This window comes from Perissodus microlepis, chromosome 10 (genome assembly GCF_051167445.1).
Source record: "Perissodus microlepis isolate ML-2025 ecotype Zambia chromosome 10, ASM5116744v1, whole genome shotgun sequence".
Classification (NCBI taxonomy): domain Eukaryota; kingdom Metazoa; phylum Chordata; class Actinopteri; order Cichliformes; family Cichlidae; genus Perissodus; species Perissodus microlepis.
Window position 1 is genome coordinate 28276855 of NC_140470.1, and position 26083 is coordinate 28302937.

The window sequence follows — 26083 nt, forward strand, 5'->3', positions numbered from 1 at the left end:
TAAAAAGCGGGCTTTACCTGTCATCCTTCATAAAGTAGAGCAACAGGCTGCTGCAACCCACAAAAGCAGTCCAGCACAGTTTAACTGGTGTTTTTACTGGTACAGGAACTGAAGAATGTGCATTATTTTAGCAGAACATGTCCATAAACCTGTCAAATCAGCTATTCTATACATCTAATTGGCAAATATTATACTCATGCTATTTAAGCCTGCCCTCAACAGCTGCTCACCCGCAAGCCACTTTGCAAGCCACTTGTACCCTATCACGCTGTGTTTTACATACAGTGAGAGAAGTAATTATCTGATACCCTGTTGAATTTCTAAGTTTGCTCACTTTGAAAGACATTTCAGTTCAATGAGTGAGACAATATCAACCAAACATAAAAAAACCAAAAAAAAAAAAACAGAATAACAGCACAACATAAAAGTTATTCATTTATTTGCACATCAGCGACTAAGTATTTTATCCTCAGACAAAACATGACTTAGTATCAGGAGAAACCCTTTTTAGCAAGCACAGTGGTAGTTGGTCACCAGGTTTGCACACATTATGGATCTGGTACACTGCTCTTTAAAGACACTAGTGATGGGATTTCCGGCTCTTTTTAGAGAACCAGCTCTTCAGGTTGTTTTGTTGCTTTAATTAATTAATTATCAACAACAATATAAAATTAAGCACAAAAGGAATTAGTAATGTAAAAAACGTGGTTTTCTTTATGTATGTTTATATATAAATATTTATGGGGGCCCCTAGAGACGAAACACGTACAAACTCCAAAGCACTAGAAATTCCAAAGCACGTACAAACTCCAAAACACATTTCTAGCATTAACTGAACTTCCAAAACACCTAGATCACTTAAATTACACAATCGAATTCATAGGTCTATTGTTTTTGTATTAATACGCAAACACTCATATATATATATATATATATATATATATATATTAGGGTTGCAACGATACACAACATTCACGGTTCGGTTCGATACTTTGGTGTCACGGTTTGATATTTTTTCGATACAAAAAAAATGTTCGTGCCTTTTTAATTTGTCATTTATTAAAATTATAAATATATATTTTAACTCAAAAGTACAGTTTTTAAATTTAATGTTGCTGAAACAACAAAGTAATAAAAAAAATAAATCTATCTGATCGAGACATCACTCATCTTTGGAAAAGAGTTTATTACAGAGAAATGGCTCTTTCCAAAATAAAAGCTATACTATACGCTTCTTCTGGGGAATATTCTCAGCAGCATATTAAACATATCAGGTCCCCATAAGGAGAATCATGTGCTAACGGCTGTCTAAATGACTCGGGTAAAGTTTGTAGCATGCCTGCTTGTTGTTTTTGTCTGCTTCCACTTGTCTTTGCACTAGGATGATGTCGGAGTAAATGTGCAGTCATATTCGTTGTGTTCCCACTAGTGCTGTCAGCTTTAATCTCGGTGAAATGACGTTAACGCCACAACACGGCAAATCTCAGTTAACGAGCTACCGCGGACCGCCCCGTGGGGCTGGACGGCCAACACATTAACGAGCTAACTGCGCTAATGCACTAGTTGCCACCAACTAGTGCATCTTGAGCATTGCGTGGCACATCCGACATACTGTTTTACTTTTGTCCATGACGCGCCTACCTTCAGGGTCATACGTCACATGAAAACCAAAATAGTTCCAAACGCCAGATCTGAATGAGGGTGGGGGAGGTTCAATTTGCCATGTTGCAAGGAGAGCTTAACTTCTGTCTCGCTAGCTTGCCCTGCGCTCAGTGAATCTGCGTTCGACTACTCCGCCTAGGCTGCACGCAGATCCACTGAGCGCTCAACACAGACAGCATCGTCAGAAGGAAAGTTGATAAAAGAAATTAAAAATTTTGTATTGTTCATACATATACGTACCGAACCGAAAGCACTGTATCGAACGGTTCAATATACGAGTATTGTTGCACCCCTAATATATATATATTCAAATAAATTTTTTTAAAAAAAAACTTAAATTACCTGTTATTACCACACACCCAATCCGATTGTTGGTACTTCCTGGCTTGTGTAGCCACTAGGTAACAAAAGCTCAACACGGCCCCTCGCATCCTGGAGCACTTTCGTTGTGTTTTGGAGTTTGTATGTGTTTTGGAGTGTGTACATGCTTTGTCTCTAGGGGCCACTGTAAATATACTTTTATTTATTCACTCCACATAAAATGTAATAAATAAATTATAAAATACAGAAAACCAACTATTTACATTTCATACATTTCAACTTTTAACTACTTAAATTTTCAGCTTTTTCCTTTTAAACAAATTTAAAGTGAAACAACACAAAACACTGCAAACCACAACACAATAAAATATAAATTAAAATATGGAAAAAAAAAAGCGGGGAAAAAGAACGGCCAGATCTTTAATTAAGGGAAAGGCTGGCATTTAGAAATATTAATATCACACTCAACTGACTGCGTTTTATCTTCCCATTGCACTGATGGGTGGACAGTTCTTAGGTGCCTGTGCATGTTGTTTGTGGAGCCGGCTCTATATGATATCCTTTTCTTGTAGACTCTACACTCTGCCTTTGTTTTGTCAATAAGATTGAAATGGCTCCAGACTTTGCTTCTTTTCTTGGTGTCACTCATTTTCTTTACTGTACCTTTCCAAAGTGATGGTGTTGTCTCTTGTTGTTGCTCCCGGCTCTCTTTCTTTCCCTCTCCCTCCTGCTCTTGTTGTGTGCTACTGCTGTTGCGAGTGTAACTACCGCCCCGCCCCCTCAGCTCAGCGCTGAGCAGAGGGGGAAGGGGCGCAAATGCAAGGCTCTGTTTGCCGTCTCTGCTCAGCGCAAACACAAGGGTGACTTGCAGCGTGAAGCGAAAAAAAGTGAAAGAGAGGGCAGGAGAAAGAAAAAAAAAACCCACAGCCCCCAATAAGGAGCCGGCTCGCATCGTTCACTTCAAAGATCAGGCTCTAAGAGCCATTTCGTTCGCGACCGACCCATCACTAAAAGACACTGTATATCCCTTAGGTTTGCTCCCTCCACTTATTTTCTACAGGACTAAGGTCTGAAGATTAGCTAGGCCACTCACTGACTTCTTGCCTCTTATTTAGATGCTCTTTTCTTTCCCTGGCATAACAGCCCTAAAGCATGATGCTTCTACCTCCATGCTTAACTGTGGGGATGGTGTTCTTTGGCAAACAGTGGTTCTGTACATGTGCCTTCTTGGACAGAGAGACCATACGGATGTTGCAAGATTTCAGTCCTTTATGCGTAGTGTGATGGTGTTTTTGGTGACTGTGATCCCAACTTTCTTCAGACCATTAACAAGATCTTTCCATGTGGTTTCAGCACATGAGGTCCAGATGGAGGGCAATTGATGGTCATTTAATTTTTCTTTCATTTCTTGATAAACAGCATCAGGGAATGGCACCTTCTCACCAAGCTTCTCGCTGATGGTCTTGTGCAGGTTGACAGTCCTGTCCCTGACGTCCTTTGCGAGCTCTTCGGTCTTTTCCGTGGTGGTGGAGAGGTTAGAATGATGACATTGATTCTGTGGACAGGGAATATGTGTAATTTATTGATTTTATTGACTGACTGCAGCATGGGCACACGGCCATCTGTGGGCACCAGAATTACTTATTTCATTCAATGATATCCAAATCAATTTAGAACTTTAATGTAATGTGTTTTTTCTGGATTTTTGATTGATTCTGTAAGTGCCATTAAAATGAAACTTCCATAAAAATTAGAGATTGTTCATATCTTTGGAAGTCAGCTTATAAATTCAGCAGGAGCTCAAATAATTATTTCCCCTATACCGTTATTAAATGTCACATATATAAATGTCTAAATACGATTCTCATTTTCTAGCAGAATGTGTTAGCCCTTTTGCAGCTGGAAAAGAGCATCATCCCTGAGGTTAGGTCACCGCAGGAATGATGCCTAGAAGGTGTTTTGGGGTGGCATTTGCTCAGAGTGTCTGCTAACATAGCAGTGAGCAACAGTCTAAATACACAAGTGCAGATTATATCAGGTATCAGTGAGATCTTATTGCGCACTGACTGTTGTTTTCTAAAAACGCACGAGGAGCCCAACAGACTTCCTCACACATACGCTTGAACAATCAGTGTGCGCTAGTGGTCACTGAGAAATGCCCTGAAACTGAGTGACTCAGGGTGTATGTCAGGATGTGATGGCATGAGCTGTCAACACTGTTATTGTTGTGCATGCAAGCTCCAGCAAATAATAACTGAACCTTGTCATCGAAGTTATGATTCCAGATATTATAGGACAGGAAAAAAATGACAATTTGTGTTTGTGAAATAATAATTAAATATTTAATTTGGTATTTCATTAAAATAAATTGAATAGAAATGCTTGTTTTGTGTGCCGTATAGTTGAGGTCTCCAAGCCTGCTTTGCAATTTTAGTAAAAGTAATAAAGTCGCTTGAATGAAAACCAGATCTATAATAGCTGTAGTGTTTGTCTTTATGATTTTTAAATCTTTAAAGAGCATATATGATTCCACACACAAGAAAGCCTTGAAACTCTTCCCATAGGTGAGCTTGCAATCCCCTCAATTTAGTAAGCTTTTAATGGCCAAGGCTGAAGACATGACATGCTTACAAAGGCATACCTTGAGCCTCAATAAAAGTTTTAAAAGCCGTCTTGCCCAGCGTGATGAAAAATGGTTTTGTTGTCCTTGGTAGCAAAAACTATCCCCCCTTATGAAACAAAACAATCCCCAAAAGACAAGGAAACAAACAAACACCCAGACAGAGGAATTAAAAAAAACAAAAAGACCAGGAAGCTGGAAGTGCGCTCGGTCTGCAGAGCCAATCCCTCAGATTAAGAAAAAAAAGGTAATGCATGCTGGAGTTCTGCAAGTTAAGTAGTGGGAGGACACACTTGCTTCACAGCAGCTAATGATTTCACAGTATTTAAAGCTGTGAATTATGTCTGTTACCTAAAGTGCAATATGTCTATGTCAAAGCTGCACGAAATATCTAATTGTGGTTTTAAGTACAAGGGATGGATGGAAGAGTGCAGAGTTTGATTTGATCAATTTCAAGGTCAGTAAATATGACAAATATGGAAAATATGGGAAGGACGTGGAAATCATTAGTGCTTCCAGAATGGTGGCCGCAGTTATAGTTCTCTAAAATCCACATTTTTTGAAACCTCAACATGTCACATTGGTTTATTAGAGCCAGAAGTGACTACATTTGGATGAGAGCATAAAAGGCTGAGTTGTCACCAGAGATGGGGAGTAACGCGTTACTGTAACAGCAAAAAAAACCCTAAACTTCTGAGCAAGCAATTTAGCACACTGCCACGGGAATGTGAAATTCACAGAGAAACCCTGGATCCTCCCACTGACATGACCGCTGCTGCACCAGGCAAACCTCCACCTGCTCCACTCCTGCTAAACAGGTGAAAATAGATTTAAGAGTAACAGGACTTATTGCTGCTGAATTTTTGATTTTATTTATTTTCTGCTGTTTTACTTGCATCTATTTGAAAGAGTGAGTGTAAACACACTCTAATTATTTTATTTTATATGCTCGAATATGTAGAAAATAGGTTTAAATGTGAAACAAATTTCTTTAAGTCAAAGACAGTTGCATGAAATTTAATTTTTGCTTGATGCAATGTGCATAAACTTAAAAGATTAAAAACTAATAAAACAAGTTTTAAAGAGAGACCTTTTCATTAGATTCAATTTTATATGATGGATTATGCAGAAAAAATAGAATTGGACTGAAAGGTCTATTGCTTTTTTTTTTTTTTTAAGTAATAGGATTACTTTTTTGGAGAAGTAATCAGTAATCAGTTACTAATTACTTTTTTCAAGTAACTTGATCAACACTGGTTATCACTATACTTTAGAATGCTTGGCTAGCAAGCTGCAACCATTAAATACATGTATGTAACATATACATGTATTTAGTGGATGTGGCTACTTCATAAATAGCCACAACCATCCACTAGACAGGTCTATACTCTAAATCATGTCTTTTAATAATAAAAATGGTAATAACAAAAATGTGTGTCAGTCTCTTTTCACATGTGCGTTGTGTATAGTTGTGTATCCGTTTGTATCATTAGTTAGATTCTATTCACCTGTCTTGATTTCACCGGTTGTTTCCCTGCTTCCTTACTGCCTCATTTGTGTACTTTAGCCCTCAGTTTTCCCCAGTTTTTTGTCATGTGCTCCCTCGTGCTATATGCTCACTTGTTGTGTGGTTTCCCTTTGTCTCTAAGTTTTTGCTTTTCTGGCTCCAGCTCTGCCTTGTTTTGTATATTGTGTTACTTTGAAAGAGAATTCCAGATTAAAGCTGCTCTTTTGAGTTTATATCCTGTCTCACGAGTCCTGCATTTGTGCCCAACACACCCACACCTGTTCTGTGACAAGAACGATGATTCAAAACACACTGCCAGAGCAGTCAAAGCATACTCGGATAGAAAAACACACAATGGAACCCTATCAGTCATGGAGTAGCCTCCCCAGAGCCTGGACCTCAACAACATTGAAGTAGTTTGGGATAATCTTGACAGAGAATGGAACAAAAGGCAGCAAAGATCCACAGATAAGCTTTGAATGTCCTTCAAGAAGACTACTTAAAGAAATTACAAGAAAGCTTTCTTAACATAGTTCACAGTGTGTTAGAATAAACGTAGCTTCGTAAAATCGTACAGCAAAATAGCAAAACACAAAGAAACAAGGTGTCGCTCGAGACATTTGCACAGTGCTCTACAGATGCAAATTAATCCTCGTGAACTTTTTATCACTAATGGTATGATCACTGTTTATCAATATAAACTAAAATATTTTAGCATTTTGACGGTGCAGACATTTGGGAAATGTCAGGAAAGAAAACAGGAAATCACGTATCCGTTAGTTCTTCTGCATTCTCATATTTCTCTTTTACTGTTGTGGGATAATTGCACCAATGTGCTTTGAACTGGTCAGTCCACAAAACTTGCAGCACTTTGATCTGTCTTATACCACTTCATGAGAACTGGCTACCAAACATGATCTACTAATAAGAAAACGGTTGTTTTTTTCAAAAGGAGCTAGTTGAGAGTAGCGGAAACATTAAAAAGCACCAGACACACAACTTCCATTAACTTGCATTGTATATTGCACAAAAGGAGTTATAATTGAAGAAGGGAATAAAAATGTTCTCTCGGGTCCATTTCAGGTTGTGATGTTTTACTGTCATCTCTCCAGAGGAGACGAGGAACAGCAAAGCCACATCAATAGTTTCACCAGTTACATAATGAGTTGTGGCGCTCACCTATTATGTAAAATGCAACATGTCTTGTCTCAGCATTGTATTTCTAGTCTATAGAGGCAGCTGTCAGTGTGAAGTTATTATCTCCGCCTCTCCTGTGATGGATTTCTCGCTGTATGGTTGCTGAACCTCTTTGAAAATTGTCTAGAAAGAAGCCCGTGTCTTTGATTCGGAAGGACTGACACCAAAATCTGACATTTGCCGTTGATGTTTTATATAGTTAAAGATATTTCTGCTGTCAGGTTTCATTCTAGCCACTCTGGAAATATCTTGACATGAGATCATAGTGTCTATGACTGGTCTGTTATCCACAGGAAGAAAATAACAAAGCCATTACAAAACACAAAAACTGGGCCACAAATATAGCTGCAACACCAGCTACAGAAATTCATATTTCCCCGCCTTTTCCTCCCATCAATCTATCTGTAAAATATAAAGAAAATAACTGTAATTAAACCAAAGTCAAAGTATTTAAGTGCTGCATTAGTGCACTGCGGATATCATACATTTTTCTTTGGCAGTGGGATTCCTCCTTAGAGGTCTGGTGTGAATTCTGGTAGTCTGGCACCCCCAGTGCAGAACTGAACCTTTATTACAGGTTAGATAAGGCATAAATGGCTGGTATAGTCACAGCGGGGCTGCAGATTGATTTCACTTTGAGTCAACTCTGCACTCCACGCTGAACCAAATTACCACTGAGCTAAATTTACTCGACTGCTGAAACGCCAGTCATGCCACATCAGAAAAATAATAAGTTAGACAAAGAAGTCCTGTTAGTGCCAGAGGTGCACTTGTACTCTTTGTCTGTGCATCAAGTGCGTAATTTTGCTAAATTAGATTTCCAGCAGAGAATCGGATGACAAAATGGCATAAATGTGCGCTGTACATTTTTCCATATATTAGCACAATATCATACCATAGCCTGTCAGTATGGCCGGACCATTTGTAAGCTGCATCCAGACTGTTAATGCAGGAAGTGAAACTGTAGACATCCTCACTATGGAGATTGTTTATTAGTCTAAAGTGCACGTCATTAAAATCATTACATAAAGCTGAAATCTGAAAACGCATGTATGTGCAAAGATATTTTGAGAGACTGTGCTGCCATATTTCTCCTGACTGTCTGAAAATTCTGCAAAAACTAGTAAAAACACACATGAATAATATCATTTCCTGCTTCCTCAGAGTCACAAAATATGTAGTTTTATTTTTGCTAGAGGGAACGATGACAGTTTTTTGTCCAATTTTACTCAAAAACAGCAAATAGTGTACTTACCTGGCATTAAGTACTTATGTGTGACTGACTCAGTAATAAATAAATAAATAGAGGGGATGTGTTATTTAACCCCAAGAACATGATTTACTGATGTTTAATGCTGCAACAATCCATCTCCATCATGGTGAAAAATAGGAAGTAATTCTTACGATCACTTCATGTGTTGTATAAAACAATTTGCTGGCAGTGAAAAAGAAGAATATTACAAAACTGTTGCAGTTTGTTAAAAAAGGCTGAGGAGTTAGTTCATCATCAACAATATGATGCTATTTAAAGTGGACGTGCTCTGTTCATTTCCAGCTCCATATTTGTATTCTTGGACTTGGACTAAAGTAGCTTTTCATGATTCATGCTTCAAAATAATTCTTATTTATTTCATCTTGAGCCTTCCTGCAGCCCCTTATTTCATCCTCGGTCTGATTTAACCTTCTCCCTCTCACCCAGCTTTCTTCTGAGTGCAGGCAAAAGATTTGAGCAACCAATCGGTGGAGCTTGTGTGCTCACAGCCAGAGCTGTGTACCCAACATGACCATGTTGGGGAAACTGGCTCTCGGTGAAATGATACAAATCCAAAACTGAGCAGCCGGAAGGCCTCACAGGGATTATTTGTACATACACTGATGATTTGAAACTTTGGCAATGATTGATTTGAGAATCATTGCTATATACAGTCATGTGAACAAGAGAGTTTTCACAGGACTCTATGCAAGCCTGCAAAAAAGCACACCCTTCCTGCTTCCCTGGGAATTAAGAGCATAAATAGAGCCACTAATCAAACGCACCCGATCAGGTGATCATGAGTAAGCATGAGCACCTCTATAAAATAAAAATGTTGGCAGGTTGCTGCTCTGAAGCATTCAGGTGTGTGTTAACAAGGTGCCATAATCTTTTTAGCAGCGGATGTTCTAACAAATTCACCCCACGGTCAGACCATGTAGAGCTACACCTAAGCCCTCAGTTAGCATGTTAAATGTTAAAGTTCACGACGGTCTGTTAGAAAAAGCCTGAATAAGTGTGGCTTGTATGAAGAAAGCCTCTTCTTTCTAAAAAGAACATGGCAGCATGGCTTAAGATTTGCAAAACTGCAAGAATAATGCACTTGTATTGTACCAAATGTGAAGCATGGTGGTGGTGTGGCGATGATTTGGGCTTGTTCCTCAGTCATGGGACCTGGACAACTTGCAGTCATTGAATTGACCATGAACTCCTGTGTATACCAAAGTGTCCTAGAGTCAGAGGTGAGGCCATCTGTCTGACAGTTAAAGCTTGGCTCCCTGATAACGACTGTGTGATGACTATTCTTCCCATCCCATGCAAGGCCACCTGGATTGGCTGGAGGACTGTTTACTTAGCCTGATAGGGCGAAGGACACTGTCTCAGCTGAACTATGGACACGCACACACATACACTTACACTGATAAGCACTCACTCATCCCCCCTCCCCTTCCAACGCCTTCGATGCTTACCTCCCCCATGATGTGGACATCGGGTCAGCTGGCGGCGCAGTCGAAAGATTGCAGCAGTCCCAGATCAGATGTACACACTGTGTTTATTGTGTTATGATATCCCCTACCCAACCCTGTGGCTTGTCATGTCTTTCACAATGTTGTGCTGTGACCATTCATGTGCTTTTTTTGTGCAGAGGAGTTTTTTTGTTTCCTGTTCTCGTGCTGTCCTACCATGGAAGCACAGCATGAGTGGAGGTCTCTTTTTTCCTCTTGTACCCTCCCGTTGTTGTGTACATTTCAGTGTTCTTATTCTGTAACGCTACCGATCTCCGACTTGTAACCCCATGTGATGTCTGTGTTATGTGTGTAAGGTCGGGGGGGGGGGGGTCCCATTTTCACTGCAGGGCAACCTGCTTGTGACAAATAAAGCTTGATTGATTGATTGATTGATTGATTGATTGGCCGCAAATGGGATCATCCAATTTGGACAATGATCCCAAGCACAGCAGCAAATCTATAAGAAAGTGACTAAAAAAAGAAAAGAATCAACATGTTGCAGTGGCCCAGTTAAACTCCAGACCTCAACTCGATTGAAAACCTGTGGAGGGTTATATATAAATGCATGAGCTGCAGTTGGTCCACAACAACATTAGAGACTGATAAAGTCATACAGAAAACAATTACTTGACGTTATTGCTACTAAGTGTGGTTCTAGAAGGTACTGAATCGTGGGTATACTCATTTTTCCACAGGACTCTCGGGTAAAGCTTTTCAGTTATTTAAGTGAAAAGCAGATTTATTTTCTTGCATTGTCACATTTTCCATGTCTGGGGTGCGTCAGATGTGTATTAATAGTACTTCATGCTATTTTTATTATAAACACATAATAGATTTCAATCACCAAAAGATGAGATACAGCAAGTTAACACATATTGTCCCGCACTGTATGGTGGACGAATATAGAAGCTGCTGACAGCTGCAGAGAGGCCACTGCTCACCAGAGCCCAGACGCCTCGGGCACTCAGTCTCATAGACGCAAATGGATTCAGTGTGGCAGCACCTCCGAGAGTGGGCTGCATTTTCTCCTTAAAAATGTATTTATGCTTTGTAAGAGGTTCCTTTGAATCTGTTATGAGAATCTGGAGAAGGTGCAAATGAGATGACGATAAACACGACCTGTCGTTTTATTATTGTGGCATCACTGATGTGACAAATGTTTGTGCTGTGTGAATCAGATCAATGTAAACACAGTTTATTTGTAATAAAAGTCCTTCAGAGATGTTAAAGCTGATCCTAAAATGAAACGCATATGAGGACAATTTTAGCTTTGGATGCATAAGAGCTCATAAAATCCAGCTAATGAACCATTTGAATCGGCATACTTTGATACACAGTTTTCTCTCTATATACATTTTTCACACCTACACCTAAAAGAAAACCCAGAACCAGACACAACGGACTCATATTTGATCAGCAGTAGCAGCTGAAAATATTTGGTACGACTCAGATATGTCAAGATCCATTTAGTGTGCAGCGTATTCCGCTGTATCATGCATTTGTTTGCTTCCAACGATCCAAAGTCAGCATCTATATCCCAAGTTCCAAAACCCCACTTACTGCTCTCTAACGACCTGCGTCTCACCTGAGTTCAAAGGGCTTTGATCTCAGCTGCCCAAGTGAAGTGAACTAAAGGAGTAAACACTCCAGACTTTGAGTAAACACCTCCAAGTATGGATTTTAATGGATGGGAGCCGCTGGATGAGACGAAACACACTACAGTAGGTTTCTATACCCACCTCTGCAGAAGCTTCTTGCTGCTGCGGGAGATGCACACAGCTGAGGGCAGGGTGAAAAGCACTGATATATAACCTTCAAATATAAGCTGGACACACGGGCAGACGTGCACTAGGAGACGATGCATCATTAAAATACAAAAACCGCAAAGAAAAGAGCAGTTGCTTTAAATTAACCTCGTCTTTTGTCTCCACATCCTTGCCCTTGAATGGATCTGTTACCCGTAAGATAAAAAGAGGTTTGAATTTTAAATCGGCATAAACAAATAATAACTTCCAAAAAAGTGCGTAACACCATTACTTTCACATGCTGTATAAATCAGGTCCCCTTGTGAGATATTAGGCACCCAATGAGCCAAAATCCTTCAAGGTCAGAGCGTCCCTTCATATATGAAGCTACTGAGGCTGAATTCTTGACATAACTCACGCTGACACGGAGCACACATCGTGCCAAAAACATGTAAGATGATGAAAAAATTCCCACTCGTGTTAACAATGGAAAGCAAAGTAAAGACGACACTGCCATTTGTGTATTGCATTTTCTTTAGTACTTTACATATAACGGGAAAATACAAGGGTTTGCTTTCAAGAGAATACAGGAAATTTAACAGTGCTCTGTACATTACAATATTATAGTCAGTGTGGTGGTTACTTGGCACAGCCAACCGAGCCGTGCACGTTGTGCACATTTCACCATGGGCGGGGGTGAGGGTGGGGATACAATTCAAAATCTTCATTTACATGTTATAAGCAGTCTAAGTTTCTATTAGCAGCTTGAAGAAGATACAAAATGAGCAATATCTACACTTTGCCAAAGCAGGAAGGGACTGGAGGATGTAAAAATCATAATAAAAATAACGTATTAAATACTGTGTGAGTACATCAGCGAGGAGGGGAAGAAACATGTGAAAACTGAAGCTGCTATTAGACACTTAATCTGTAAAGTCACCAGATCAGACTAACCAGGTTAACACTAATCACAAAAGAACCAGGCTTTAGTTAGGAATTCTACATTCATCCTGAGAGACCGTCATTTGAAGTCAAAACTCAAACACACTGATTTTTCTCTCTAGTTCACAGGAAAGCATGTCGATGTCGTAGCTGAAGGAGGTCGGGCTTGGACCGTCGCGAATGTCGTCTCGTTTGTAGCCGATAACACAGATTTAAAAATTATTAAAACCAGAATTGGTCATTATTCTTTTCAACCACATGGAACACAGAGAGGGCATGCAGCAAATCAAACCCTTAAAGTCCCAATCCAGGATTTATGTAGATCAGCTGTGGGTCTATATACAAGTAATATATGGAAAAGTACAGTTTAGTGATGAGAAATAATCTCACGCCCACTTTCAGACAAGAATTAAAGGGACAGTTCACCCTAAACTAAACCTCTGGGTTGTAGTGATATTTAATCATGTCATTTTTTTGGGGATTTTCCCAGTTTTCTAGAAAAAAAAAAAGCTCTCATCACGCAGATCATGACCTGATTACACGAAGCGATCCACAAACCTTGTGGTGCGCACTTTCATGTACAGCAGGAACTATTTTCTCTCCACCCAACTACACCCTCCAACCATAACACTGTGCAGAAGAAAGCATCAATCTACCCATGACACGATGCACACCCTAGTGACAGAGTGACATGATGTAAATAACATAAATAGCGTCAAGCCTTCATATACAGCTGAGCTGCAATGTTAACAAGCTGCACGCTTCGTTTTTAGTGTTTGCAGACAGTAGAAAGAAAATAGTTTAAAGAAGAAATCGCTCCAAGCGAGGTTTGTAGAGGTTTTTTCGAAGAACTGGTTCATGATTTCTGAAACAGACATTGCTGTTGAGGTTTTAACAACCTTGAGCGCCTCAAGACAAGAGCCATCAGGTTTCATTATATTCAAGAGAAGGAGAACAATACTCCTGCTGATACCTCTATAACTGGAAATACCACATACCATATATTTTAAAATGTTTTTGTATTTATTTTGCGGTGAACTGGCCCCTTGAAAGGATTAATCCAGCTGCTGATAGGTAGTCACATTGAGTGTTGAAACATGTGATTTTCCAATGGGAAATAAAGTAACAGCTTTTGTATTTGCTACGAGTGACCGTGTCTTCAGATTGTCAATCAGTGAAAAAGAACGCAAAGTAAAAAAAAAAAAAAAAAAGTCAAAGTACAGATAAAGTACGTCTTTAATTCTATATTTTCATCTGAAGAAGCTGGTATTTGCATAACAGCTGCCACAGTGAGAGGAATTCTGGATTGGGTCTTTACCCAGACCCCTTCCAGGGTCTTAAAGGCAGGTAAAATGGCAACAAAATACATTTTGAGTGACAAATAGAGCCACAAAAAGAAGCATGTCACATTTGTTTGCTTATTTGCAGGATCCAAATTAGACAGTTAACACAAAAGAAAAGTCCAAGCCCTTAGATGCACACTACAGAAGTTAAGCAGAGTTACATGGAAAGCCATTTTTTAAATCTCGTGCTTGTCTCATTAGTCCTGAAAAGAACTTATTTTATGTGAGATCAGAGCTGGAATAACATCAACCTTTAAAGTCGTCTCTAGTTATTCTCTCTAAGTACTATAAAGCAGACAAGCTAACAGGGCAAGTGTAATTAAAAATACAGCCCTGCTCCCGGTTACTATGTATCTGTCTGCCTGGCGACGTTTTCAGTCTTCAGATATTTTACGCTTAACCCTCCAGAGCTTTCATTTTTTCTGCTTGAGCTTACCTGAAAGCCACGTCAGTAAACATTTAAAAGACAGCAATTAACACTTCTGCACAACAACACTTAGGCTGTGTTGATTTCAACCGCTTTGATTTGTCAGTAAAGCCTGAGGTACATTTACATGATCTCACACGCGCACCCATATCATCCTCACAGCTGGAGTAACAGAAGCACATTTAGCATTTTCCCCGCAAAAGCTACTACGCTCTGGCACCGTTCATATTTGAAGTAAATTTGTGACCTCTACACACAAGTTCACCGGAATAGAGAATCAAAACAGGGCCCACATAAAGGTGTGTTTGAAAACAGTGTGACAGCATGGGATGGTCATGACTTAAATGATGGAAGAGAATCAATGATTTATTCCGTAACCTTCTTTAAGGATGGATGGCGTTTCCTGCAGAGTTTAGAGGATCTTGTGCTCAGTGAGAATGTTTCCATTAGAAGTTTGTCTTTTTATTATTTTTCCAAAAGGCTGGAGGCCAGCCAAACTTGGGTAAGGGAAGTAAATCATCAAAAGATTACAATCTATTACAAGTCTGATGCATAGCAAATCCCCTCGTTCAACAGTCAGATGTGATACCATTTATTAAAAATCTACAGTTCTGTTGTGACATTACCGAGGGGAACCTTCAGCCCACCACAAGACTATAAAATATTCAAGACTTCAACCAGCTTCCACTCGTATACCTTGGAGTAAGCAGCTTGTCGAATGTTCGAGCTGGAACTGGCTCCAGCTCGATGCAATATATACATATACTAGAGAGGAATGTCTGCATGTATGTAAGCCTGGCCTGGCCTGGCCTGGAATGGCATGCGTGTAATGCATGATAACATATTCAGTTTAGTTATGTGTATGAATGATTATATAATTACAATATAAACATTTACAAATTTGGAAAAAAAGTTGCTGATTGTGCCTCAAGATCCCCTTCCATGCAAAGACTGTTAGAGATCCTCGCAATGCACAAGCTCTTTGTATTTATTCCTCATGCTGGAGAGCAGTCGTAGTATTTTACATAGTAGCTCTTACTACACTGTCTCTAGCCGTCGTGAGAAAACAGGGTGTCCGCGCTGATATACGAAGTGAACTGTGACCATTTTTTTTATTATAAGGCATTAAGATTTGTTCAGGACCATGAGGACTAGTAGTAGTAGGGCACTGCTTTTGACTACCTATGAAATGTAGAAAAATGTAAGGAATGAACATGAGTACAAATCATGAATGTGCCGCACCAACAACAACTATGAAGAACGTTTTGCCGTTAAAAGAACGCTTTTCCTACTTTGGCGAAAAACAAAGAAACAAAAGAAAAACAGGATTTTTTTTAAAACATAGCTTTCATGAGAGTCTTTGACAGTTATTTGCTCATCAAAGGCCTCTTTGTTTGGAATAGGTACAGTACTGCAGAGTCCCACCGAGCCACCGAAGCACGACCGGTACCGTACCGCGACCGTACACCTGTCCGTATCAGGCTTTCATTGAAATCAGATCTGGAAAATAAGAAAGCCGCAGCAGCTCTCCCGTCAGCCCATGGCTCGGCTTCCCAGTGAAACAGATTTGCAAAGCCAAGATTTACAGATTTCTCTAGCAATTGAGATCCTCTGGTCAGGTCTTTGGCTTCCTCGCGTCCTCCTCTGTGTGAGCGTGTATGAGATTACAGCACTGTGCAAACTAAAAGAAACTAACCAAAACAACAGTTGACCTTTCAGTCTGTGAAAAAATTATCTTTCACTTAGGTGTTAAAAGAGAAAAATAGAAAGGAACGTTCTTCTTAGAAAGCCGAGAGTGGGGCTCGACGCTGCGCCTCGTATCTCAGGCTATTTCTTTTATTCTGCGCATGTAATCGTGCAGTTCCTCTGGGTCTTGAAAGCCCATATCCTGGCAAACCCACTGAATGTCCTCTTCATCTGCTATCGGGATGGAGTTATAGGGCAGCTCCTCTGTGGGAAGGGTGGTAAAAGTGGTGAACTTGACTCGCTTGCGCTTAGAGGTGGGTGAACTGGCATCCTCGCCGTTCTCCTTTGTAGAGCCCCCAGAGCTGCCGTCGCCCCTTCCGTGAACCTGGCTTTGAACGCTAGTCTGGGAACTGCCACTGCTGTGGTGGTCCCCGTGGCAACAAGTCTGTACGCCCTCCAGAGGGTTAGTGGGACTTTCCACTTGCTGTGGTGACAGGTCACACTGGGCCCTCAGCGGCTGGCCGTTTCCCAGGAACACCCAGTGGTGGGAGTGATCCATGTTGGCCTGACCCTCAGGTGGGATCCTCTTATGGCGATATTTAAGCACAAAGACAATGCAGTTGATGAGAAAGACTAAAATGGCCAGGCAGAAGACTCCCAGTAAAGCGTACATGCCAATCTCAAGGTCAGTCATGTTGCGAGGCGAATGCACAAAGTCTTCCTCCTCCTCTTCTTCACCCTCAGTTGGTTCCTCTTGGATACTCATAGTAGGTAAATTGGTGTAATCTATGGGAACACTGGCAGGCTGCTCGTTAGATGTCTCATAAATTCGTCCACTAATGTTCGGATCGACGATTGGACGCCTGGTGACGGGTGCCAGCTCAATCTCCCCCTCTGTGGTCGCCTCTTCCTCAGAGTCCTCCTCGGGGCCAAAGCGGACCTTGACATAAACTGCAGCAGATGCGATGACGCTTTTGCGTTTGGTCTTCTGGCAGGCCTCACAGATGGTCATCTCCATACGCACCATCTCGCCAGATCCTTCTCCTTCTGCCACCACCACAGGCCAGCGTTGCTGAGGCTCCTGGGTTACTGACACAACTTTGTCATCCAATGTGGAGGCATTGAGGTTGTAGTCTTTGGGATCAAAGTAAGTCAGAGTGGCGGCTGTGTTGTCACTAAAAAGCATCCAGACAGACAAGCTGGCCTCCTGTCAGAGAAAAACAGAGAAATACATTTTTAATTTCTAGAAATTAACTTTTTCTTGTTTCAGTATCAAAATGTCACTTGTGAAAATGCATCAACTGCCCCGATCACAAAAAAAAATCTGAAATCAAGATTTTTTTTCCATTGAGAATGTAATTTGATTTGTGGTTCATGAGAAAAACAAAGAAAAGTTATTCTAATTATTTCAACGCGATGAATATGTCAGGAGAAAGTAAGTCAAAAACATAAAAAACTGCACCAAAATAGAAGCAAAAGTCACAAAAGATTGTACCAATCAATAAACAAGCTGCACTTACTTTACATATTAAGAAACAGCGGTTATTCTTACACGTATTGTGTTTTTCCTTCTTTTGGGTAATATCTATACACACTAAGCAATGATGGATGCTTATATTAAATACACCCCAAGTTCAAATGTTGAGGTCAGTTTATGTCCCCACTTGTAGCCATTCGACAGATTTCAGACTGCTCTAAACACAAATTTTCAACTCCTGCATCTGTACGATGCAGTAAAGAACAGTTATCCCTAATATGGTCATATTAGTCATCAACTGTCAGCACAGTACCCCACTCAGCCAATCAGAAGACCGCATCCTTAATGGGAGACGAGCTAAAACTGTGGAAGCACATTTCTGCCCAGCAGAGCCAAGTCAAAATGTTATTACCTCAAAATGTCCCTCAAAATATAAATGTACTTATTTATATATTTAGCAGTGGAAACAAGCTTCTCTATATAACAGCTTGTTACAGGCAGTGGATGGATTGAGGAGCTGCACCAACACCCAGTGTGAAATAAACAAGGTTTATTTTGAGCATTAGAGTCCGACACGTAAACAAAACGTTGGGAATGAACGTAATAGATCCACTTAAAAAACAAAACAAAAAGATTTTTGTCCATCTCAAGCAGAAATAAATGTAAGATAATGATGATGCTATGTGTTAGTTTTACCAAATACAGAAAATCCATTTACTTTGTGTGAAGTACAGTATGTGCTCGAAAGCTTGCTTTTGTTAAATACTATTATGAGTAATAGCAGGATGACCCTTTATTTATGGGTTAATAACAACGCTTATCAAGATGAGAGACGACTGATGGCCAAGGTGAAGCAAAGGTATAATTTTGATAAAACAATTACCCATTCTGTAGATGTTTATTCCTCACCAAAGAATATTTAAACAGTTCGGTTCCTGTTATTTCACGGCATTGATCGTGATTTGAATGGCTGTTCCCAACTGAGCCTTTGAAGTCCTGGACTTGCTCTAATTCCTAAATCTCCAGAGCATTTGTGAGCATCCGCAGTGCCCCTTGCTCAGTACAAGCCTCGACATGCACACAAAACGGCCTGCCTCTGATGTGCACACAAGCGAACCACTTGCGAGCACAGAGGAGGAAGGGGTGGCAGAGAAATGACTGCGTTGTCCTGAAGGCTACAACGCAGGTTCGTTCGGCAGCACAGACAGATGAGGCGCAAACAGCAGTGGTGTGCGCTCCAAATGATGAGTCCGTCTCTTTGTGTTTGCTTCTTGTGTTGGTTTTATTTTTGTATTTTCTATCACTCTTCACTGTCTGCTCTCTCCTATAGAGAAATTGGATAAAAAGCCCGGGTGCCACTGCCAACATGGCAGTTACCTGACAACATTCATCTGCTGCAGAATAAACCACAACATTGGTGTCCATGTATTCAAGGATGCATCTGACAGTCCCTTTTGTTCACAGCTTGCCTAAACATCAGGAACCAACCATTAGGAAAAACTGACAGAGAGGGAAGATTTTGTTTGAAGGTGCAGAACAAATGCACAGAAGGAAAAAAGATGTTTTTGGTTTGAAAGAATGGAGGGAATCAAGCAGGGAAATATAAACTCTATGTTTGGTCCAAGCCTCTAACAGGTTGGTTTAGGGTCCTTTAATGTGCTATTCGGGTGTCATTCTACCTGTCTACATTTTCATTAACATTATTCACCTTTAAAAATTCATCATGCAGTCCTTAGTGGCTCAGACATAAACATAAACTGTGTAAACTAATATTTGTGTAATATATGCCTCCTATTCTACTTTAGGAAACTCTAAGAACCAAAAGCAAAAGCAGTCTGACAGCCAAGTACACTATTGGGGTGATACTATGGAGTCTTTAAGGTAAGATGGGGCCTGATTATTCAAGACAGGATTTTGAGACAAAATTTGAGACAATAATTTGAGACAGGATGTTGCTAATCCAAAGAGATATTGTATAAATGAAAGTCCTACATATTTGTATCATTTGCTTTCTGAAGGACATATTATGGTCAAAAATGACTCTTCACATAGCTACTGGACGACACGATAATGCTATCAAGACAAAGTATTGGGCTAGACACCATCTTTATAAGATGGTCAGTACAATAACCTAGCGGTCTGTGGCCCGGGTGTTGGGGACCACTAGAGTTGAAGCTCCAGTGTGAAATTTATGGTTTTCAGGGTTTTCATGGTTAACTCCGTTTCCCTGGGTCTTTTCCCGGGTTGTAGTTGTGCGTCTTATTTTGAAAGAGATATTTACACGTTACCATAGTGACCAGAGAGCATTAAGGGGCAGAGAGGAGGATGTTACTCTAAATTTTGTTGACGCATTTCAGGACGACGCTGCTAATAAAATTACACAATTACACAGTGAATTCGTATTTATTATTATTATATTTACAAAATACCACAGTTTTTGTCTTGGTCATATCATTTTATTTTGTTGTATTTATCCGCGACACCTTAAAGGCCGGTCTGTGAAAATATTGTCTGATATTAAACCGGTCCGTGGCGCAAAAAAAGGTTGGGGACCGCTGCAATAACCTCAGTTTTGTCTGAATTTAGAAGCAGGAAATTAGAGGTCATCCAAGTCTTTATGTCTTTAAGACATGCCTGTAGTTTAACTAGCTTATTTGTATCTTCATGAATAAATAAAGCTGGGTATCATCTGCACAGCATATCATCTGCAATATGCAATGCAATACTATTAGTGTTTTCTAATAGTATTGCCTAAGCGATGCAATTATAATGTAAAAAGTATTGGTCTCAGCACAGAACCCTGTGGAACTCCATGACTAACTTTGATGTTAGTCATGGAGATTCCCCCTTTACATGAACAAACTGAAGTCTATTAGATACAAACAATTCAAACCAGTGCAGTGCAATTCCTTTAAAACCAAAGTTATGTTCTAATCTCTGTAGTAAAATATTGTGGTGAACGCTGCACTGAGATCTAGCAAAACGATCATAGAGATGAGTCCACAGTCAGAGGTCATAAGAAGATCATTCATAACTTTCACTGGTGCTGTTTCTGTGCTGTGCTGCACTCTAAACCCTGACTGAAACTCCTCAAATAAACCATTCCTCTGCAGATGATCACCCAGCTGTTTTAGAATTAGTTTTTTCATGAATTTCTGAGATGAAAGTAAGTGAGCAGCTTGCCATGATTTATTTGAAAAAACACTCCACTATCAAAAATTCATGTCCTCTGTTCAACCTCAGTTCTCCTTTTCATGGATGCCTTTGCCCTTGATTGTAACACCTAGGAGAATAACTACATTCATCACTTTAGTGGAGAAAGAATTTTAACGGTGTTTCTGTGTTTTCTCAGAACTGACATGTGGATATAGCAATAGCAAGCAAAACTCTTTCATCTGAACAACACGATATGAATAAAGCTACCAATATGGATGATAGTAAAGTAACTTTCTCAAGCTTTTATTTTGTGGCATCTAGAAATATATATATGGATGTAAACGCAACATGAATTTGTGTTAAATTGATGATATTTGCATCAATTTAAGGTTGCAGAAGTGCGATGTGTACTTTTTCGCTACGCAGCAACAATGAGCAGATCATAGCAACAGGAGTGGTTTACAAAGATCCCTTAAACGCTGAAGTCTTTCAGTTCAAAGAGGATTGAACTTTGTCATGTGGAACAGAATAATGCAAAGAGACCTTGATTGTCCAACTCGCTCCATACATAGTTTATGTGTTTCATTCATTTCTGGAGTAATAGAGGACATTTAGTAAGTTTTCCTGTGAAACGGAATCAAATGGCTTGAAATAGCTCCAGTAGTCCTCTGAGAGGTTTGCCAGCAGAGGAATTGGCTGCCTTTTATGGCCCGGCCTTGGAGAGCACTTAGGACAATACATTACAATAATTAAATTTCAAGGTGGCCAAGAAGCGGAAAGCAAGAAAAATTGGAATTTAATGCTCGCTTCTCTCTCACTGATGCCTGATGTGGTTGTCGTTGCGTTTTTAGCAACTTGCAGGCCAGAGAAAGGGCAAAGCGGGAAAACGAGTCAGACGCACACATACACACATTTCTCCCGAGGTGAAGCAGGGCTGCCAATTAATTCTTAGCTGAGAATTGCAGAGACTCTTGCTCCCGTGTGAAGAAACAGTGGCAAAGACTTTCCCCCTCTTACACAGACATCTTCGTGCTTTTCACTTGAGCAATAAAACCCATTTTGGGAAATGTATTTGGACGTATCAGAAGTGTTTTGCCAGGCTTGGCTAATATGCAGTTTTGTAATATATAATGGGACCAAAGATACTTATTAGTTCTCTGCAGCTGCCCTCACATGGTGCCCTTGCTAACCTTGCTGGGTTCGGTTTAAAAAATTTAGCATAGAAATGGTTTTGTTGTCTATGTTGCGTGTTAAAACTGCATCAAACTGGCGACATGAACAGGATGTACTTTGCTCCTTTTTTGTTCAGAAATCAAACTACTACTTCCTGACTGATGTCCACTCATTGGACATTTTATAAAGTGCACCTCAGTTGTACTGGATTAGACTCCTGTTTTTTAAATTCTTCATGGTGTAGATGATCCACATTGACATGATAGCACCACACAGTTGCTGTAGTTGTTTGCTGCACATCCATGATGTGACTCTCCTAGTCCACCATATCTCGAAGATGCTGGACTGACAGCGTTTGATTGAGATCTGGTGACTGTGGAGGCTATTTGTATGGAAGCTCGTTTCCGCCATAAAAAAAACAAAACAAAAAAAAATTATCCATAACTCAATATTTCGAGTTATTTTCTCAAATTTTTGACTTATTAACTCAAAATTTTGAGAAAAATTTCGAGTTAGCACTGCCAATCAGTAATCTACGTGAATTACGTCATTTCCTTGTTACCCGGAAGCTGAAGCCCTCAGCTACAAATGCTACAGCTAAGCTACCAGTATTACGGCCAGTCATGAATGCACAAATTGCTGAGTATTTTCAGTGTGGCTTCACAAATGATGAAATCCTTTTGTTATTAGCTGAATCACATGGCGTTACTATCAGGAAACGTACTCTCGAAAGCGCCAATTTGTTGCGATCCAGTTTTGAGTGTGCATTCCTCTGCGCCATATCCTTTCTGGGTAACAAGAAAATGACGTTATTCACGTAGATTACTGATTGGCAGAGCTAACTCAAAATTTAGAGTCACTGTTCTCAAAATTTCGAGTTAATAAGTTGAAATTTCGAGAAAATAACTTGAAAGTTCGAGTTATGGATACTTTTTTTTTTTTTGGCGGAAGCAGGCTTCCATATATTTGAATACAGTGAATTCACTGAAATGTCCAAGAAATTAGTTTGAGATGATGTGAACTTTGTGACATGGCTGGTGACAGCCATCAGAAGATGGACAGATTGTGGTCATAAAGACATGAACATGGTCGGCAACAATATTTAGAAAGGCTGTGCTGTTTAAAAGATGCTAGATTGGCACTAAAGGGTCCAAAGTGTGGCAAGAAAATATGCCTCAGAGCATTATGCCAACATCACCAGCCTGAACTGTTGATACAAGGCAGAACAGATCCATGGTTTCGTGTTGTCTATGCCAAATTCTGACCCTGCCATCTGAAAGTCGCAGATGGCAAGGTCTGAAAGTTGAGTTTTATCAGACCAGGAAATGCTTTTCTAATCGTCTGTTGTCCAATTTTGTTGAGTCTTGTGAGCCTCAGTTTCCTGCTCTTAGCTAACAGGAGTGGCACCTGGTGTAGTTTTCTGCTGCTGTACCCCAGCTTCAAGGTTCAAAGCGTTGTGCATTCAGAGATGCTCTTTAGAATACCTCGGTTGTAACTACTAGCTATTTAAATTACTGTTGCATTCCTATCAGCTTGAAGCAGTCTCGCTATTCTCCTCTGAGCTTTGGTGAAAATGAAAGTATTGTCACCCAGAGAACTGCTGTTCACTGAATATTTTCTCTTTTTTAGACCATTTTCTGCAAACACCAGAGACTGTTGGGTGGAAAATCCCAACAGATAAACAGCCCTTAAATCACCTTTCTTCCCTTTTCTGATGCTCGGTTTGAACTTCAGCAGGTTATGTTGTGCATTTCTTCATGTCTAAATGCAGTAAGTTGATGATATTTACAAGTAAACTTAATATCAACCAGACTGGATACATAAATAAGGAAAATGGTAAGAGCTAGGTGTTAGTCAGTAGCACATAATCCAGGCTCCTACTGAGCTACTGAATTAAGCTGTTGGTAATGGGAATACTCAAATGGTTTTTGTATTATATTCAGACCTTAAATAAGAGTGTGTACTATCTTGTTTTTTCCGATGAGTTAATATGTACCTAAAATACAGGTTTTAAAATTGAGCACAGTCCTGTTGCCATGCCAGTTTAATTGGACTGCATGTGGACATGCCGACTTGTACAAGTGTGTTGGTATTTTATTTGTTTTTGTAAGCTCTGAATTAGAAATGATCCAGGAAATTGCATATACCACAAGACCAACAACACCAAACATCTGCAGCGAGGGTCATTTTTCAGTGAAATGGAAAAGACTTGGCATTGTTTACTTCAGCATCATTGTGGCATTTCTTCTTTTTTTGTGGGGGATTTTTTTTATTTTTTTAAATCACAGCTTAAAGTTGTTATAGGATTTGTAGATAACTGTTAATTAGTGTTACATAACAAACAAAAGAAGGTAGAAGAATTTCACTCGGCAGGAGTGAAACACCTTTTTAGATTAGCTTCTAATAAATTAACCACAGTAAACCAGCAGTAAAGCAAAACTCTAACAACACTAGAAATGCACTTGAGAAGTCGAGTTCAGTGACTCAAATTAGTAAAGGTGACACCGAGCACACCTTTCTCTCAAAGCAGCGTAAGTCTCAGACACAACTGCAGACCTTGATACAATTTAAAGAGGTGAAACCTCTGTAAAGCTGTAGAACTAGATGAAGAGTTGAAGTAAAGTTGGGAATTTTACTGTGAACTCTGGGAATTCCTTCCCCTTTGAGAATCTGCCGTTTTTGGCTCATCTGAGGTTGCGGCTTGATTTTAAACCTAACAGTAAAGCAGTTTAAAAATGCACAATGACTCTGCACTGTGTGATAACTCGTGCCTGTACCTGTTTGGGAGCAGCGAGTGTCTGGATTCCAGTTGCCTTGGCCACCATGGTGTGGCTGTTGCCGGGGCTGGGCTGCAGTGACAGGGTCAGGCCTGAAATGGCGTGAACACGCAGCTCTGTGATGGAAACCTTGTCATCTGTGACCGAGAATGCCGCCTCTCCTAATACTGCATCCACTGCCAGAGGAGACTCCACCTGCAGAGAAAAAGATGTGCTTTTATTGCATCCCCACATGACACAGGGACATCGTTTAAGTCCAGAATAGACAACAGCTTTATTGTCTCTCTGAAGCTCATAAAGCCCATGACAAGCCACTTTTGGATTAAAGTGCTTTGTGCTGTTGTTTGTTCCAGTGCATCTACTTTCTTCTGTGTCAATGCGTCCCTGTCTATCACAGTGAGTAAACAAACCTAAAAAAAAAGGCACACTCGAGACAGAATCTATCATCAACCAGACACAAGGTACAATTCGAAGACGCAACCGCACGCTATCAAAGTCACTGTTAGCAGAAAACACTTCTGCCCATCTAAGTGTCATCAAATGAATTGCCAAAACCATTAAAAGATTCTGTCCTGCCTCTGCGGGTAATCCTGTGCTTTTGACGGTGCCTCTGCACCCAGTAGTTTAAGCACTTTTAAAATATCATCATTTCACTTTGCAATTGCAACCAGAGGTCACAAGGGACGGGAACAAAGTAAAGAGCCATTCAGTGAAGCAGTGGCCTTGTCCTTAGAGTCAGACGGGGAAATCTTTTCCTCTCAAGCATTTTATAACTCCAGCCAGAGTCAAAAGGCATGTGAAGCTAGACCTGAGATGAGTTTGGTGCTCCGACGAGCTTTTCCAATCACCATCAAGTGCAACCTTGAAACAGCAAGTCAGCTATGCCCATCGATACAAACGTCATGCTGCTAAAACAAAAGTCAAAGCTCAAAGTTTGGCTCATTTGTTGGTTAAAGTGAGACGCACATTAAAAAATGTGTTACCACGCAACACTTTTTAGTTGTTCTTTTTTAATGTGCAAAATTGTACTTTTCTTGCTAATACCTGTCATTATTTTCCATTTTTATAAAAGGATTATTTCATACACACCAAATAAAATGCAAAAAAAAAAATCTGTGTTTACAGAATTCACTGATTTATTAGGTGATAAAAGAACAATGACTGTAATTTGCTAACAGAACATATTTAGATAAATGCCTATTTATTTATTTATTTATTTTTACATATATAAACATATAATCCCAGAAAGCTTCTAATAGAAAGACACTCTTGTTCGTAATCACAGGTAAT

General features: G+C 40.0%; 1 protein-coding gene across 3 annotated transcripts in view; it reads right to left on the bottom strand.

Moving 5' to 3' along the window:
• Nucleotides 1–12328: 12328 nt before the first annotated feature.
• Nucleotides 12329–26083, bottom strand: part of tmem132e (transmembrane protein 132E) — a 426449-nt gene continuing 412694 nt past the window's right edge. For all 3 annotated transcript variants that reach the window (XM_084940922.1, XM_084940923.1, XM_084940921.1), the window contains 2 exons: nucleotides 24794–24988; nucleotides 12329–17417 (listed from right to left, as the gene is read on the bottom strand). In XM_084940922.1, coding sequence (XP_084797048.1) covers nucleotides 16347–17417; nucleotides 24794–24988 — 1266 coding nt within the window. In that variant the 3' untranslated portion in view covers nucleotides 12329–16346. The remainder of the gene's footprint in view (nucleotides 17418–24793; nucleotides 24989–26083) is intronic.